This window comes from Aquarana catesbeiana, linkage group LG09, assembly GCF_042186555.1.
Source record: "Aquarana catesbeiana isolate 2022-GZ linkage group LG09, ASM4218655v1, whole genome shotgun sequence".
NCBI classification, from domain to species: domain Eukaryota; kingdom Metazoa; phylum Chordata; class Amphibia; order Anura; family Ranidae; genus Aquarana; species Aquarana catesbeiana.
The window spans coordinates 17,991,792-18,010,069 of NC_133332.1; the positions used below are offsets into that span (position 1 = coordinate 17,991,792).

At 41.2% G+C, this 18,278-nt stretch overlaps 1 protein-coding gene across 4 annotated transcripts in view; it reads left to right on the top strand.

Moving 5' to 3' along the window:
• The window catches only part of DIAPH2 (diaphanous related formin 2), a 1,573,862-nt gene that overhangs the window by 119,163 nt on the left and 1,436,421 nt on the right, over window positions 1-18,278 (top strand). For 3 of the 4 annotated variants that reach the window (XM_073598133.1, XM_073598134.1, XM_073598136.1), the window contains exon 2: window positions 15,856-15,888. The exons of the other annotated variant lie outside the window; for it this stretch is intronic. In XM_073598133.1, coding sequence (XP_073454234.1) covers window positions 15,856-15,888 — 33 coding nt within the window. The remainder of the gene's footprint in view (window positions 1-15,855; window positions 15,889-18,278) is intronic. 4 annotated transcript variants of the gene reach the window in all.

Sequence of the window (18,278 nt, forward strand, 5' to 3'; positions counted from 1 at the left end):
CCGAGCTAGTCCTGTTATTAAAACAATCAGTGGTGGTTTTCTACCTCAGAAACAGGTGAACTCTCGAGTGTTGGGTCAGGAACTGCATGTTTCAGCCATTAATTATGTATTTTTATTATTCCCGTTAAATGTCATGTCATCTCCACCAGCTGAACCTGCTGAAAGATTAGACAAACTGGGTGTGTTTAATCTGGAGAAAAGGCATCCTAGATGAGATCTAATCAACACTCAAGCTTCAGAACAAGAACCTTCATCCCCCCCTTACCCTGCCCGCCCTGTTCCATTAAAGGCATACAAAAGTAAGAAAAGACACAATATGTTTTGCTGCAGCAAAAACCAGGAGCCCGTGCCTGCCAGTCATTTAACCTAATACCAAGGCATTGGTCAAGTGGCCTTCTGCTGAAGGGAATGGAATCCAGAACAGCTGATTCTCCTCTTTAGCAGAAGTGATGTGACTAAATGTCTAGGTGTTCGTTTCCTACAATGTATGCAGGTGTGCTGCAGCTTTGGCTTAAAATCCTATGACCCTAACTATATCTTAACATCCTCCCACCGGCCGCACACATATATGTGGCCTCTCAGAGGGCGGGCTTTAACGCAGAGAGACTGCATATTTAAATCCCAAATGGAAACATTTCTGTCCTGAAAGCGCGCACCCTGTGCACTTTCAACACAGTTACAATTGGGTACCGAAAAGCTCCTGATGCATTTTTGCAATCTGGAGCTTTCTAAATGTCTGCTGCTGCCTCCTGGCACCTAGATCCCCTTAAAGGGCTGGAAGGCAGCGGTGGGAAGGGGCTAAAAAATTCAGCTGTACATGTATGTCACAGTCAGGGGTCAGGCTCAAAGGCCAGTATCTATAGCAGTAGAGTGGCTCTCACCGATCAACAGGATAAGTACACAAGCAGGCGAATGACGTGGGCTCACCTGAGGCACAAGGTCTAAGAACTAACCAGTATTCACCAGAGCTCCTGATGGTGGAGATGGGTTTTGCTGCATGTTAGTACCAAGTCGCAGTCCTCAGGATCGCCCCACCAGGAGGTGAGCAAGCCGGGGTGCAGTAGCGCAGATATAGCAAGTAGGGATCAAGCAATAGCGTACTCAGTAAGCAAGCCAAGGATTGGTAACAAGTGGTTGGAGGTTGGGATCAAGAGTAAGCATAGTTGAGGAACAAGCTAAAGGTCAATAACAAATGGTTACAGGTTGGGATCAAGTAAAAGCATAGTCAAGGAACAAGCCAAAGGTTGGTAATGGGTTGTAGTGAAGATAAGGACAGCTGCAGGTATGCAAAGGAACAAGATATCGGCTGGAGATAGCACAATAATTTGGCAAACAGTAAGTGCAAAGGCATGGCTAAAGCAGAGTTCAAGGTTCATTAGGATATAAGACAAGGCAAGATTGTACAAGGCATCAGACATGGGGCCAGCCAGCATCTCAAATGGTACAGCAGGAAGAGCTACATGCAAGCACCGCAGAAGTCGCAGGTTCAAATCTGGACCCTGATAATATATCTGTTGTTTTGGCACTGTTAACTTAAGTAACTTATGATGTCCACCATGATGTGTATATGTTTGTATGTGCTCCCAAAACTGCAATGCTTGTTTAAACCCAGTGGCTCCTTAACTGGTTCTTAAGGAAGGAAGGCAAGTAGGTGGGGGGAGCTGGGGGGGGGGGTTGCTAATCATGTGATCACTGTGATTGGTTGTCACAGTGGGCACATGATCGGGAGCCCGTCCCGCTGATTTCTGATCATAACCAGAGTACAGGACAACTTGGTCACTGTGCTGGGAGAGCACTCTCCACAAAAAAACCTCTCCCACCATGGGTGGATATGTATGGCATGTAGGCGTTAAGGTAAAGTTTAAAATGTTGTTGCTATACATCCATTTTCATTTGTCATTGTCCGTGTGTTTGGGGAGCATCACATGGACATGTCCTTTTGTCTATGTATTCTGTGCTAAAAGCTGCCCCTTTTCCACCTTTAGAAGGTTGGGAGGTACCAATACGGCAATAAAAGTTGTAATTTTTTTTTTCTTTTTTTAGGATCCCGCTAAAATATTGTTGTCACATTTCAGCATGAGTGGGCCTTAATCATTATAAGACAACAGAAAAACAACCCTGATATATAGCCGGGGGGGAGCTTTCCGCTCTCAAACCGAGAAATGGCACAGATGTAGGAGACAGATTGATTACATTTTGTTAAAATCAACATGAACAAAGTAAATATAGGATTCTAAACATATGCACAGAACTGTATATACAAGGATACAGAGGTATGATTTTGTATATAATAAAGCTAAACCTCCAGTCTCCCTCTGCTGAACCCTTTGATGATGACCAGGGGCCACTAGTGCCTGGACGCCCCAAGACAAGTTTTGCAGCATCTAAGCTTTTAGGTGTGTTGGCTGCAATCATTTTGTTCAGCAAAGGCTAAGATCAAGTGTAGTATCTGTTCTTATCGGTGTCTAGTAGGGTTACTCCTTCTGGCCTTCTGGTGGGGGTGGCTGGCTGTATAGCAGGGGTCAGCAACCTTTTTCCACTTAAGGGCCGGATTCAATGTATGTAAATGCAGGGAGGGCCGCATTGACCTGCTAATAAAAGAAGATAATAATAATTATATATAAATATATATAAATAATAATAATAACATAGTAATAATAACAGTACAGGTTTACCTCACTTTAACCGCTTGCCGACCAGCCGCTGTCATTATATTGCGGCAGGTCGGCACGATCCTGCGAGCCGTCGTAGCTATACGTCGGCTCCTTTAAGAGGGATAGCAGGCGCTTAAAGGGCTGCACTGCGGGGGTGCCGATGCTCGTGGCCGACGGTCGCGATGACCGCCGGCCATGAGCGATCGCAGGCACGAGAGGCAGAACAGGGACGTGTGAGTGTAAACACACAAATCCCTGTTCTGTTCTGTGCGGAGAGACAGATCGTGTGTTCCTAATAGCTAGGAATCACGATCTGTCATCCCCTCTGGTCAGTCCCATCCACCCCACAGTTAGAACACACAGTCAGGGAACACAGTTAACCCTTTGATCACCCCCTAGTGTTAACCCCTTCCCTGCCAGTGTCATTTATACAGTAATCGGTGCATTTTTATAGCACCGATCGCGGTATAATTGTCACTCGTCCCAAAAATGTGTCAAAAGTGTCCCTCATTTTGGTCTGATCTATATAGTTGTATATAAAATGCACTTTTTATCTTTCAGAAAGTGTTTTCCAGTGCTAAACCTTTCGTCCAAATTCTAAATTGCTGCATTTGTACATTTTAAAGGAATAGTAGTGGTAAAAAAAAAAGCCCTTGTGGATTTAATTAACCTTTTTTTTTGTTAATTCTCCTTTAAGGGGGTGTGGCAGGGGGCGTGTTCTATGCCTACATATGTTTGTTAGCAGGTGTCCCTCATTCCCATCTCAAAATGTTGGGAGGTATGCCCAGTTACAGTACAGTACAGTTAAAATTACTCCCTAGGTAACACATTTAACCCCTTGATCGCCCCCTAGTGTTAACCCCTTCCCTGCCAGTGACATTTATACAGTAATCAGTGCAATTTTATAGCCTCGATCGCTGTATAATTGTCACTCGTCCCAAAAATGTGTCAAAAGTGTCCGATGTGTCCGCCATAATGTTGCAGTCCCGATAAAAATCGCAGATCGCTGACATTACTAGTAAAACAAAAAAATATATAAAAATGCTATAAAACCATTCCCTATTTTGTAGATGATATAACTTTTCCGCAAACCAATCAATATACGCTTATTGCAATTTTTTTTATTTTTTTTTTACCAAAAATATGTAGAAGAATACATATCGGTCTAAACTTTGAAAAAAAAGTTTTTTTTTTTTTTTAAATGGGATATTTATTATAGCAAAAAGTAAAACATATTGGGGGTTATTTACGAAAAGCAAATCCACTTTGCACCACAAGTGCAAAACTAGAAGTGCAAAGTGCACTTGAAATTGCACTGAAAGTGTACTTGGAAGTGCAGTCGCTGTCAATCTGAGGGGAAGATCTGAAATGAGTGAAAGCTCCGCTGATTTTATCATCCAATCATGTGCAAGCTAAAATGCTGTTTTTTTATTTTCCTTGCATGTCCCCCTCGGATCTACAGCGACTTTACTTCCAAGTGCACTTTTAGTGCAATTTCAAGTGCACTTTGCACTTGTAGTTTGCACCAGGGGCAGACTGACAACTCATGGGGCCCCCGGGCAATAGGAGATTATGGGGCCCCTGGGCAATAGGAGAAGATTATGGGGCCCCCGGGTAATAGGAGATTATGGGGCCCCCAGGCAATAGATTATGGGGCCACACAGTATACACACACACACACACACACATACAGTATACACACACAGACACCCAATATACACACACTGAAAAGGTACTGGAGAGGCGGGGCAGTTATAATCTTGGGATTTAAAAAAAAAACACAGATTTATACATACTGTCCCTGGTTTTATTGAAGCTGGAGACCCTGATGGGGCCCCTTAGTGGCATGGGGCCCTCGGGCAGCGCCCGAGTGCCCGAATGGTCAGCCCGCCCCTGGTTTGCACTTGTAGTGCAAAGTGGATTTGCCTTTAGTAAATAACCCCCCATTGTGTGTTTTTTTTTTCAAACTTTCTTTTGTTTATAGCGCAAAAAATAAAAACCGCAGAGATGATCAAATACCACCAAAAGAAAGCTCTATTTGTGGGGAAAAAATGATAAAAATTTCATTTGGGTACAATGTTGCATGACCGCACAATTGCCATCCAAAGTGCAACAGCCCTGAAAACTAAAAATTGGCCTGGGCAGGAAGGGAGGTGAAAATGCCCGGTATTGAAGTGGTTAAAAAGGCTGTACATTTTTGTCTTGATGTTTTTGGCGGATGTTCTGCTTTAACTTGCTGTGAGTTAATGTGTTAAAGGGGATATCCGCTGTGGGCACCCCTGGGGGAAAGAACAGCATGTAAACGGTTCTGTGCCGACCGTAACGTGGGTGAACGGGTACTCCTTTTGATGTGCGGGGCACGTGCCCCATTTTAAAAGTATAGATGTTTGCATAAATAAAACAGTTTTACTTGAGGAAATGCAGCACTTTTAATAATCAAGAAAATCAGACTTGGAAAGAAAACTGCTGATTTTAAATAAAATGATGACTTCTGGGGAATTGAAGGCAAAGAAAAAAAAAAAACCACTGCGGATCATTTCAGAGAAGAGCATCACTCTGTATACAAGCTTTAATCTTCCACTTTAATGATAATTGAGCAAAGTTTTTTTTTTTTTTTTTCTAATATAGTTCTATATTATTAAAATATAATTTAATGTTCTGTGAAATTGCAAAATTTAATTTATGGCGACATAATTAAGAAAGAAAGTCAATTAACGCCCATTGTGGAAAACGGGCTCGGCTCTCGCCACTTATCGAATTACGTTTGTATCTTTTAAGTAATATGACTATTCGACTTGATGAACATGATTTAGGGGAGTCTAATTTAAATTAATTGTAAGTAGTATCACATTATCTAATCATGTCCGTGTAATACATTCCCATTTTCCCTTCAGACAGGGATGCCACCTGTGGGCTGACTCCGATCCCAATTTCACTTAATCGTTTTTATTTCAATTTTTTTTAATTATCACTCTTATTATAACCTGTAATCTAAATAAATCCCTTCCTGTGCAATGCTAAGTGCTGTGGTCTGTTGATGAAATAAAATGACCCATTTTTGTATGTACTGTGTTATATTAGGTCGTTAACAGTTTAAGTATGAAAAGTGATGAAAGCGGTTTCAGCCTGACTCCTCCCAGGCTATGCCTACTGACGCATTTCACCCCACCCATAGGGTTTAGTCATAGGGGACCTCTGTGGGCTGCATGGGCCTAGGGCACCAAGCCAGAAAATCCATAGGAAGAGGAGGATGAAACAGCTCAAGTATGAAAAGAGATGGAAGCGGTTTCAGCCTGACTCCTCCCAGGCCATGCCTACTGATGCGTTTCACCCCACCCATAGGGTTTAGTCATAGGGGAACTCTATGGGCTGCATGGGCCCAGGGCACCAAGACAGAAAATCCAATGGAAGAGGAGGATGAAGCGTTACACTACAGAGAAACCACTCAAGTATGAAAAGAGATGGAAGCGGTTTCAGCCTGACTCCTCCAAGGCCATGCCCCCAATGCATTTCACCCCACCCATAGGGTTTAGTCATAAGGGAGCTCTATGGGCTGCATGGGCCCAGGGCACCAAGCCAGAAAATCTATAGGAAGAGGAGGATGAAACGTTATACTCCAGAGAAACCCGATCAAGTATGAAAAGAGATGGACACGGTTTTAGCCTGACTCCTCCTAGGTCATACCACTGACACGTTTCTCCCCACCCATAGGGTTTAGTCATAAGGGACCTCTATGGGCTACATAGGCATGGACCTAGGGCGCCAAGCCAGAAAATCCATAGGAAGAGAAGGATGAAACACCACACCCCAGATGAAGAGCCCAAGTATGAAGATGGAAGCAGGTTCAGCTCTAATGCTCCCAGGCCATACTGCTGACGCATTTTGCCCCACCCACAGGGTTTAGTCATAAGGAACCTCTATGACTAAGCCCTGTGGGTGGGGCAAAACTCATTGGGGGCATGGCCTGGGAAGAGTCTGGCTGAATCCGCTTTCATCTCTTTTCATGTTTGGGCTGTTTCGCTGAAGTGCAACATTACATCCTCCTCTTCCTATGTATGTACATAAACTTGGGATGAGCTCTTTCAACATCGGCATCCTTAATCAATCTGGGTCACTACAAGATAACTGCTTGGAGCTGCACCCAAAGTTTAGATGGTTCTTAGGAACAAGAAAATACAGTTGTGTTTCAGACAGTTCCTTTACTGTAATCACAAGTCTGCATGAATTAAAGTTGAGAATTCTGAAATAATTATATATTTATTATTATAAATAGATAAACAGATCTGTTATTCTTGATAAATAAATACTATGAATAAATAAATTCATGATACATTATACAAAATGATATTTGTTAGCATGATGATTCAATAAATTACATTTAACTTGCCTACTACGGTTAATTTGTCTAATGGTATACTTTTCTCACATATCATGTTTTGAAAAAAAAAAAAAATCGAAAACTTATGTCTATTAAAATTAATCATGAATTCTAATTATAGATTAATCAGACTAATAAATATCACTTTTGTATAATATATCACATATTTGGTTGATCACACTACAAGTCACGTAAACCATGTACTTTGATGTTCTAACATTTTCTCTTACTAATTAAGCAAACATAAAAATCATGTAAGTCAAGATATAATTACCTCAGGTTTATACTTTTTTGCACAATAGTATTTATTCAGCTAGGTTCTAATACAAGGTAATACAATTTGTATATTTATCTAATTATCGCAAAATACAGACAGTGACCATTATTATTAGAATGATTATTATGAGTAATAATAATGACAATAATAATAATAATACAATTTCTAAACCATAATAATAGTACTTCATAATAATTATTGTTAACAATTTCTTCTTCTTCTTCTTCTTTTTTTATTTTATCTTTTTCTTTTTCTTATTCTTTCTCTTTTTCTTTTTCTTTTTTTTATTATTATTTTTATTTCCCTATTTTCATGTTATCTTTTATTTAGTGTAAAGTACACCTATCCCAATGACGTGGCCACTACAGTGCCATGAAACCCATTGATGGAATTTTTTTTCATCTCCTTTTACCATGGGCATCTTATGGTGACATCAACTCCAGTTTTGTTTTTTATTTTTTTGAGGGGCGGGAGGGCAAAATCTCCCCCTCTGGTTTGTACTGGGATCAAACTACCAGAGAAGAGCCCAATAATACTACAGCTCCCACATTTTCCTTGTATTAATGTAAGCACGTTTACATGAGTTGGCATGCAGATTTTAAATGCATTTTATTTTTTCGCATGTTGCAATGCATATTTTTCCCCCTTTTTAATTGCTGCACCATGTCCGTCCATGTTGCATAAACATTTTTTAGCACATTGCAATAAAACACAGGGGTGTCATACTAGTCTCAATGGAAAACTTTGTTGTGAATGGGGTAGACATATGCAGAACAAAAAAAAAATTGTTTCGTTTAGTTATTTACATAAAGTTGCTATGTTAAATTTGTTTAATTCATTTAATTCATTTTCGGAATTAGTTTTGTTAATTTTCGAATCGATTCAAATTTTTCAAATTCAAAACGATTCGAAAGGTTTTCGAATCAATTTTGAATAGTTTTTTTAATTCGAATAGTTTTCAAATTTGAATAGAATTCCAATTTCCAAAGAGGATAAAATATAATAGAAAATAAAGGAATTGAATAGAAAAAATAATATATATTTTTTTCTATTCTATTCCTTTATTTTCTATTCTCCTTTATTCTCTTTGGAAATTGGAAAGCTGTTTGAATTCGAAAAGTTTTCGAATTTGAAACTTATTCGAAACCTTTTCTAAATCGAATTTTAAAACGATTTGCATTCGAAAAGTATTCGAAAATGATTTGAAAACGATTCGAGTTCCAATTTAGTCCGAATGTTCGTTATTTCGGATTCATTTAAATTCGGTACTATTCTAATTTTAATTCGGAATGAAACGAACTGCACATGTCCAGAATGGGGCCTTAAGCATGACTACCAACCATTTCTGTATAGAGACATACATTCTCCACAAGCTTAAAGAGGAAAAGATCCCCACTGAATGATCAATGTACTGTACATTGCAGGGATTTCAACAACGGTTGTAGCAGATTCTTACCTTGCGTTGCTCTGAAGAAACTGATTCTGACTCTGAGTCTGGTTCATTATAATCAACTGGTGCACTCTGTGCTGTAATGAGAAAAGCCGCACAGTGTCTGCATTCCTTTAGAAATATTTAATCACTCTTACTAAAGTTGAAATTCCTATTGCAGTGGGTGCCAAAATATTGACTTGTATCTTAGTGCAGACTTCTTGAAAAATCAGTAAGCCAATCATTCAAGCAGGAAATTACATTTTAGGGGTGTGTTCTGTACAACGGTGCACTGTACTCCTCCAGTTTGCCATATTGTATGAGACTTTAGAGAAAATTACCGCTTCAGATAGAAAAGAAAAAGTAATTGTTAAAAACACGCTTGTGTAGCAATTGTATATGCTAAATATTTTGTTTCCATGAAAGTGGAGTTACACTTTAAAAATTAGGCTGCTCAATCACCTCATCAGCTTCTTCAAACTGCACAGATGTGAGCACACGATCTAGAATGACTTTGGTTTTCGTCAAACTGTAGACCAACCTTTCCCAACCATTTTCTCTACAAGAACCCTTGAAATAGGGTTCAAAAGTTGGGGAACCTCTTATAGTGGTGGTCAGAATTTTCCCCCTTACAGACAGCTAAAAAGACCACTGTGGTCCTGCAGCTGGCTTTACCAAGTGGTGTTGGTCCGGGAACCATGTAGACACCATCAAATGGGAGGTCAGACAATCAGAACTCGGGAAACCCCTAGCAACCTCTGGAGGAATCCTGAGGTTCCTCCAGAGGTTGCTAATGGTTCCTTGAGCTGTGGCTGATTGGCTTGCTTTTTGATGGTGCTTGCACAGTTCTAGGACCAATGTCAATGCCATGGCTTGCCTAGCAATTATATATGCTGTAATATATTTTTTTGCTATATTATTTTTAACTGGAAAGTGATGTTACCCTTTTTTAAGAGTAGGTTGCTCAATCACATAATGGGCTTCTCGCGACTGAACGGATATAAATACACCATCGAGAATGACTTTGACTTTGATTTCCGTCAAACTGATGACCAACCTTTCTCGACCTTTTTCTTTAGAGGAACCCTTGAAATAGGGTGCAGATGTTAGGCCTCTTCTAGAAGCAACTCATTGGGGGTCAGTGGGAAAAAATTACCCTCTTACATTGGTGGTCAGAATTTCTGTACAGACAGCTAAAAAAAAAACTCACTGTGTTCATGCCACTGGCTTTGATCCTGGAACGGTGTAGACAACTCTGGAACCGTGTAGACACCATCAAATGGGAAGTCGATCAGTCACAACTCGGGGAAACCCTAGCAGCCTCTGGAGGAACTCTGGTTGAGAATGGCTTCCTTAGACCATCCATTCCTAACCAGGGTTTCCAAATAGATTACTAGTTCCTTGAGCTGTGGCTGATTGACTTGCTATTTGATGATGCCTGCATAGTTCCAGGACCAATGGCACCTGGCAAAGCCAGCAGCACGACAACAGATATGTGTTTAGCTGTCCGGAAGCGTATGTTCAGACTGAACGCGGGTTTGAAATCGTGCGAGTTCAGCTGAACTCGCACGATTTCAAACCTGCATTTTAGTGGGAGTTCGGGGGCGATTTGAAAGACATCTGTGCGGGTTCGTGCACAGATGTCTGTTAAAATCGCCCCCGAAGTCACCAAAAGTAGTGCAGGAACTACTTTTGGAAATCTGTGCTGTGCTGAAAAGTCGGCGTTGCATCGATTGGGACAGTGCATCAGACATGTAAAATCGCATGTCAAATCGTGCCAACGTGAATGGGGGCTAAAGGTTGCAATCTGCCTAATGACCATCAATATAAGTGTTTTTTTGCCATTGACCCCTGATGAATAGTTTTAGTAAGGGTTCCCTGAGACTGGAAAATTAATTTAAGGGTTCTTCTAGGGTAAAACCATTGAGAAAGACTGCCCCCGATTAACATGAAGTGTGTTGAATGAAGTTAGGCTTCATTTAACCCACAAGAGAACTAATCCATGTAAAGGGGCACATTAATCGGGACGCCTGATGTGGAGGGGGGGCACTGTGATGGAAGACACCTGATGTAAGGAGCAGGGGCACTCTGATGAGACACCTGATGTAAGGGGGCACTGTGATGGTAGACACCTGATGTAGGGGAGCACTGTGATGGAAGACACCTGATGTAAGGGGGCACTCTGATGGGACACCTGATGTAGGGGGGCACTGTGATGGAAGACACCTGATGTAGGGGGCATTGTGATGGAAGACACCTGATGTAGGGGTGCACTGTGATGGAAGACACCTGATGTAAGGGGCACCCTGATGGGACACCTGATGTAGGGGGACACTGTGATGGAGGACACCTGATGTAGGGGGACACTGTGATGGAGGACACCTGATGTAAGGGGGCACTGTGATGGAAGACACCTGACGTAGGGGGGCACTGTGATCGAAGACACCTGATGTAGGGGGGCACTGTGATGGAAGACACCTGATGTAGGGGGCACTGTGATCGAAGACACCTGATGTAGGGGGGCACTGTGATCGAAGACACCTGATGTAGGGGGGCACTGTGATGGAAGACACCTGATGTAAGGGGGCACTGTGATGGAAGATACCTTATGTACGGGGGCAATGTGATAGAAGACACCTAATGTAAGGGGGCACTCTGATGGGACACCTGATGTAGGGGGACACTGTGATGGAGGACACCTGATGTAAGGGGACACTGATGGGGTCACCTGATGTAAGGGGACACTCTGATGGGGATCCTGATGTAAGGAGGCACTCTGAAGGAGGACACCTGATGTAAGAGGGCACTGTGATGGAAGACACCTGATATAAGGGGAGCACTGTGATGGAAGACACCTGATGTAAGGGGGCACTCTGATGGGACACCTGATGTAGGGGGGCACTGTGATGGAAGACACCTGATGTAGGGGGGCATTGTGATGGAAGACACCTGATGTAGGGGTGCACTGTGATGGAAGACACCTGATGTAAGGGGCACTCTGATGGGACACCTGATGTAGGGGGACACTGTGATGGAGGACACCTGATGTAAGGGGGCACTGTGATGGAAGACACCTGACGTAGGGGGGCACTGTGATCGAAGACACCTGATGTAGGGGGGCACTGTGATGGAAGACACCTGATGTAGGGGGCACTGTGATCGAAGACACCTGATGTAGGGGGGCACTGTGATGGAAGACACCTGATGTAAGGGGGCACTCTGATGGAGGACACCTGATGTAAGGGGGCACTGTGATGGAAGATACCTTATGTAAGGGGGCAATGTGATAGAAGACACCTAATGTAAGGGGGCACTCTGATGGGACACCTGATGTAGGGGGACACTGTGATGGAGGACACCTGATGTAAGGGGACACTGATGGGGTCACCTGATGTAAGGGGACACTCTGATGGGGATCCTGATGTAAGGAGGCACTCTGATGGAGGACACCTGATGTAAGGGGGCACTGTGATGGAAGACACCTGATGTAAGGGGGCAATGTGATAGAAGACACCTAATGTAAGGGGGCACTCTGATCGAGGACACCTGATGTAAGGGGGCACTGTGATGGAAGATACCTTATGTAAGGGGGCAATGTGATAGAAGACACCTAATGTAAGGGGGCACTCTGATGGGACACCTGATGTAGGGGGACACTGTGATGGAGGACACCTGATGTAAGAGGACACTGATGGGGTCACCTGATATAAGGGGACACTCTGATGGGGATCCTGATGTAAGGAGGCACTCTGATGAGTACTCATGATGTAAAGAGAGACTCCTAATATAAAGGGGCACAGGTTATGTTTAATCACCCTAATCTAATGACCGCTTACTTCATTTTAGTTTTTCCCAGGTCATGACACTGGGGGACAGACTGTCGGTGACTCCCACACACAGTGTTGACATTGTGCACCCCCCCCAACTTTTTTTTACTATACATGCTTCCATTGAACCCCGGTTGAGAATGGTTGCAGTAGACCTTTTGGTATTAACTATTTTACTTAATTGGATCTCTTCCATGTTATTCTTTTTTGTTTCCTGATTTTTTTTTAATAACCTCCGTATCTCTATACACAAGGCACAGTAGGAGTATCCCTCATGAGTCCTTTTATACATCTCAATAGCAATAACTTGTAACTTTTTTTTTTTGTTTGTTTCATAAATTTTTATTGAGTGAACATACGAAAATCATACAACATTTCAATGTAACTTTTGAAAGCATTAAGGTACAATGAGAAAGAAAACATTCATTTTTGCAAAATAGGATAGTAATAGTTAAGAGTCAATTAATACTTTACAGAGATATGCATCCTGTATTATTCATTTATATATTGATTTTGTATTCTAGTTTGTAGATGTGAAATTCACATTTTTCTTTCATTAGTAAAGTGAGTTTAGAAAATGGCAGTTTGTGCCTATTTTTGAATAATATATAATATTATAATAATAAAAAAAAAAGAGGGGGAAGTAGGGTAAGGGGTTCATATTGTATCAGAGTTTCCCCTTTTCTTTATTCCTTTCTCAACTTGTAACTTTTTATGGTGACTCCAACTTCCTGACATATTGGATATTGTAAAGCAGGCAGTGAAATCAGACACTTTGTAAATAATTTGTTTCGTTGTGCCTCAGCAAGCTTTTAACACATCCAATATTTACAGTGGAATATGTTCAGATATTGCCGTCTTGCATGTGGACTTGTCTGCAGCTGAGAATGGAACGTTTGCTACACAAGGCATTTATGTGTTGCCACATTACTGCCGAGCCTATGCAAGACTTTAATTATTCAGTATGAATAGATTAGAATTGCACAGACCCAAAAGATTTATATCTCTGCTTTTTATTGTCTGAGGCTACATTACGGAGATGGGAGTCAGAGTTGAGATGTCTCCCAAGGTCTGCCCAATCAACTGTCTTCACTGCTCCTGAGTGTGCATAACAGTTGCAAATAACACAGACCTATAGCTTAAAAGGTAGATTGGGTGACCCTATAGTATCCGGCACCTCACCCATGGTAAATTGGAATAGACAAAAGTGGGATGATTGGGATTATAGCGGTGCCTACATCAAAGGACTATATGATTAATATTTCAGGTACTTCTATAGTGCCGTCAATTTACGCAGCGCTTTACATATATATTATACATTCACATCAGTCCCTACCCTCAAGGAGCGTACAATCTAAGGTCCCCAACTCACATATACATACCAGGGCCAATTTAGATGGGATCCGATTAACCTACCAGCATGTCTTTGGAGTGTGGGTGGAAACCAGAGTACCCAGAGGAAACCCACACAGGCATAGGGAGAACATGCAAACTCCAGGCAGGTGGTGTTGTGGTTGGGATTTGAACCAACAAACCTTTTTACTGCTAGGCGAAAGTGCTAACCACGTTACCACTGTGCCGTCCTACTATACAAAGTTTATATAAAAATATGAATTTTTTTACACAAAACGACAAAAAGTAAAGAGTTTAATAAAACATAAGATAAAAACTAATGGCAAAGCATAATACAATTAGTACTGTTGAACCCATGGTATCCATGTAATGAAAGTGATCAATGCTTGATGTGATATCCCAACATGTTTCGCCAACATTGGCTTCTTCAGTGGATTTTCACCTGGTGATTTCTCTTGATGTCTCCTTGAGTTGTATAATAACTGGTGGTTTAATACTTGACTATGTACATTCTGGGGCTGGGGTACAGCTAGCATGATGAGTATTTGGTAGGACAACAACTGAATCTCAGGGGCCTCCCTGCTTTGACGATTAGGGCTGAGAATCTATCAACAGTTAAATGAGAGGGCCAAGATAGACATTTCAAGTCTGCACAAATGCAATGATTTAAGGGGCCAGTGCATTCAAAATGATATTTACATAGTTACATAGTTAGGTTGAATAAAGACACCAGTCCATCCAGTTCAACCTGAGTGAGTGTCTACAATCATTCCTATTTAGTTGTAGGTGGAGCCTGGAGGTCTGAGTTACCACTGGTTTCTTAAATGTCTTGGATACTCCAGCAGTGACATCTCCCCACAATTAATATCTGCCTCTGTTCTTGTGTACCTGGGAGTGTTGGGCGTTCCTGCCCACCTGTGTGTGTTCCAGCTCTTCCTCTTACACTCTGCTTTATTTAAAATAAAAAATATAGCAGGGAGCCTATTATAATGAACACAGAGGGTGTACAGACATGGGAACTGAGCCTAGGGATGGGGGGAGGCCCTCATATTGGACCCAGCAGGTGTACAGACTCAGGAACTCAGCACAGGGATGGTGGGAAATCCTCATAATTGGCACAGCAGGTGTACAGACCTGGGAACTCAGCACAGGGGTGGTAAGAACTCCTCATAATGGACACAGCAGGTGTACAGACCTGGGAACTTAGCAGAGGCATGGTAGGAACCCATCATAATGGACACAGCAGGTGTACAGACCAGGTAACTCAACATAGGGATGGTGGGAAACCCTCATAATGGGCACAGTGGGTATACAGACCTGGAAACTCAGCATAGGGATGGGGGAACCCTATAATGGACATAGAAGATGTACAGACCCAAGAACTCAGCGCAGTAATGCCAGGAGCCCCTCATAATGGGCACAGCAGGAGTGCAGACCTGGGAACTCAGCACAGGGGTGGTGGAAACCCCTCATAATGAACACAACATGTGTACAGACCTGGGAGCTTGGCATAGGGATGGTGAGAACCCCTCATAATAAAACATAGCTCATATACAGACATGAGAACTTGGCTCAGGAATTGGTGGGAGCCCCTCGAAATGGACACAGCAGGTGTGCAGACCTTGGGATTTAACCTGGAGATATATGAATTGATCAAGTGATTTAGCTCTCCAACATCTACTGATCACTGAAATATCAGCTTTGAGTGAACTGACCCTTCAAGACCTAAAATTTACATATTTGCGTAAGCCCAATCAAGACTGGTTCTTTTTAAGAAAAACATAGTCAGTGCATTGTTCTCAGAGCCCTGATTTATGATAATATCTCTATAATTATTCTTACTCAGTTGATCTGGGACTGGTGATTTGTGTTTTTTTTTTTTTTTCTTTCTTGATTACTTTGTGTTTACTTTATTCTCCTTGTTTGATTTTCTATAGAACATTCATATAAAAACCTTGGCGGACGATGTGGTAAGGGGATTTCTGACCTCTCTTGCATGCTGTGTGTCCTGGTCACTAAACCTTTTTTCCACCAATGATACTAAAGCATGTGCATGATATAACGCTTGTTGCTTGCGACATGATTATTACACCAGGATCTCACTCTAATCATCGCTGTCCATTTGCCTTTTTAACGCTTGGTGCTTTTGGGAATTTTCATCATCATCATAATTTCCTCTATGAGAGGCTCTCTAATGCTCCTAATTTGAAACAATTGCCTTTAAGTGCATGAAATGATTTACTTGCCTAAATCGTAAAAAAAAATAAAAAAATAAATCTGATTTTGTTACCCTCATTGCCTGTTATTTTGTATATGTTGTTTTTTTTTTGTTTTTTTTATTTCTTTCTTAATAATTTTTTACAATTGCAGCCTATAACTTTTGATGTTCGAGTCCAAAGTTTTAGGGGAATTTAATTAATTTGGATTTATATTTACGGAGGCGTCACTGATGGGAGCCTTGCGGCAATATACAATAAGCTCCATTTATAGGCTACGATATTAAGCTGCAGATGGAAATCGGTATCTGCAGATGGGACGCACTCCAGCAAAGTTTTTCTTTGTGCTTTTGGATAAAGTGGGGAGGAAAGTTTAAAACGCTGAACCTTTTTTTTTTATTTGCGGACAGGTACTTTTTTCACTTTCTGTGTGGTCACTAGGTTAGGAAATAAGGGGGAAAGCCCCCTGATGGAGACTGAAGCTGGGCATACACTTATAGCATTTTGTTTGAAAATTTTCAGCCTCAGTGACAAGAAATTTTCGAAGAGGCAGGACTGGAATATTTTTCTTGAATAAACTAATATCTAACCGTATATGTGTTTTTTTTTGTTCGGGGAAAGTCCCCGCAATCCAAGATCGTATGGTAAAAGCAAACTACATTTTGAAGAACTTTTGAACCACATTCATTAAGTCATTGAATAAACTGAGAATTTTTATATATATAGATAGATATATATATATATATATATATATATATATATATATATATCTATCTATATATAGATATATACATATCTATATATAGATATAGATATATATATATATATATATCTATAAATATAGATATATAGATATCTATATCTATATAGATATAGATATCTATATATCTATATAGATATATAGATATCTATATCTATATATCTATATTTATAGATATATAGATATATATATATCTATATATATAGATATATAGATATATATTTTTTAAATGTCATTGAATATACTGAGAATTTTCCGATGAATTTTCAAATGTCATCAAACGTACTGAGAATTTTTTACAATTTTTTCAACGTCGCCAAGAATTTTTTTTAATGAATTTTTGAATGTCATCGAATGTGGTGCCGCCACATCTTTAGGCAATGATGTGACCTGCTCCATTCCCTGCCCATTTGCTTTTGTGGCTGGGGGTTTCTGGCCAAGGAAGTGAACAGGCTGGGTAATGTCACATTTGTTGACCAGGCTGGGTAATGTCACATTTGTTGACCAAAACACTGAGCTCTATACAGTGGAACCTTGGATTATGAGCATAATCCCTTCCATGAGAATGCTTGTAATACAAATCACTCGCATATCAAAGCGAGTTTCCCCATAGAAGTCAATGGAAACGAAGATAATTAGTTCTGCATTGACTTCTATTACATGCAATACCGCATGTGGCCAGAGGTGGGGGGGGGGCGCCGGAGAGCCTCGGAAATACTCGGGGACAGCCCGGAAAGCCTCGAAAAGGCTCGGGAATGGAGTATTTCCGAGTGTTTCTGAGTCATTCTGAGTATTTCCGAATGGCTCCGAACCGTTCCGAGTGTCCCCGACGCCCCCGCACCTGTGGCCAAATGCGGTACTGCACCGCCCATTAGCTTGAATTCTGTTCGTTTTGCGAGATAACACTCGCAAACCGAGTCAGATTTTTTTTTAAAAAGTTGCTCGTCTTTCAAAACGCTCGTTAACCGCGTTACTCGTAAACCAAGGTTCCGCTGTAATAAGAAACAAGAAAAATGTTCCATCTTGCTCCTTTAAATTTCTCATCACTATGGTCAAAAAACAATAGTCACTAACTATTAGAAAATTAAATAAATGCCCTGAAAATGAAAATTTTTTAATAAGTTCTACTGGTGTATGGCCGGCTTTACTAAGCCACCATGGTTACCTTAACTTAGTGGTGGTCAACTAGATATAAGGGGCCTCAACCGTGGCCCTCGATACACACTATAGGCAAGCACACATAACATTCAGTAGATTTAGTGGTATAGAAGGGTGTTAGAACATACTGCTGGCGTTTGCCAAAGACTGGTGACATGCTGGAGACCCTTACAGAGGACATCTCTTTTCTCATACTACTGGCTGCTGGGGCCTGAGGGCCATACAA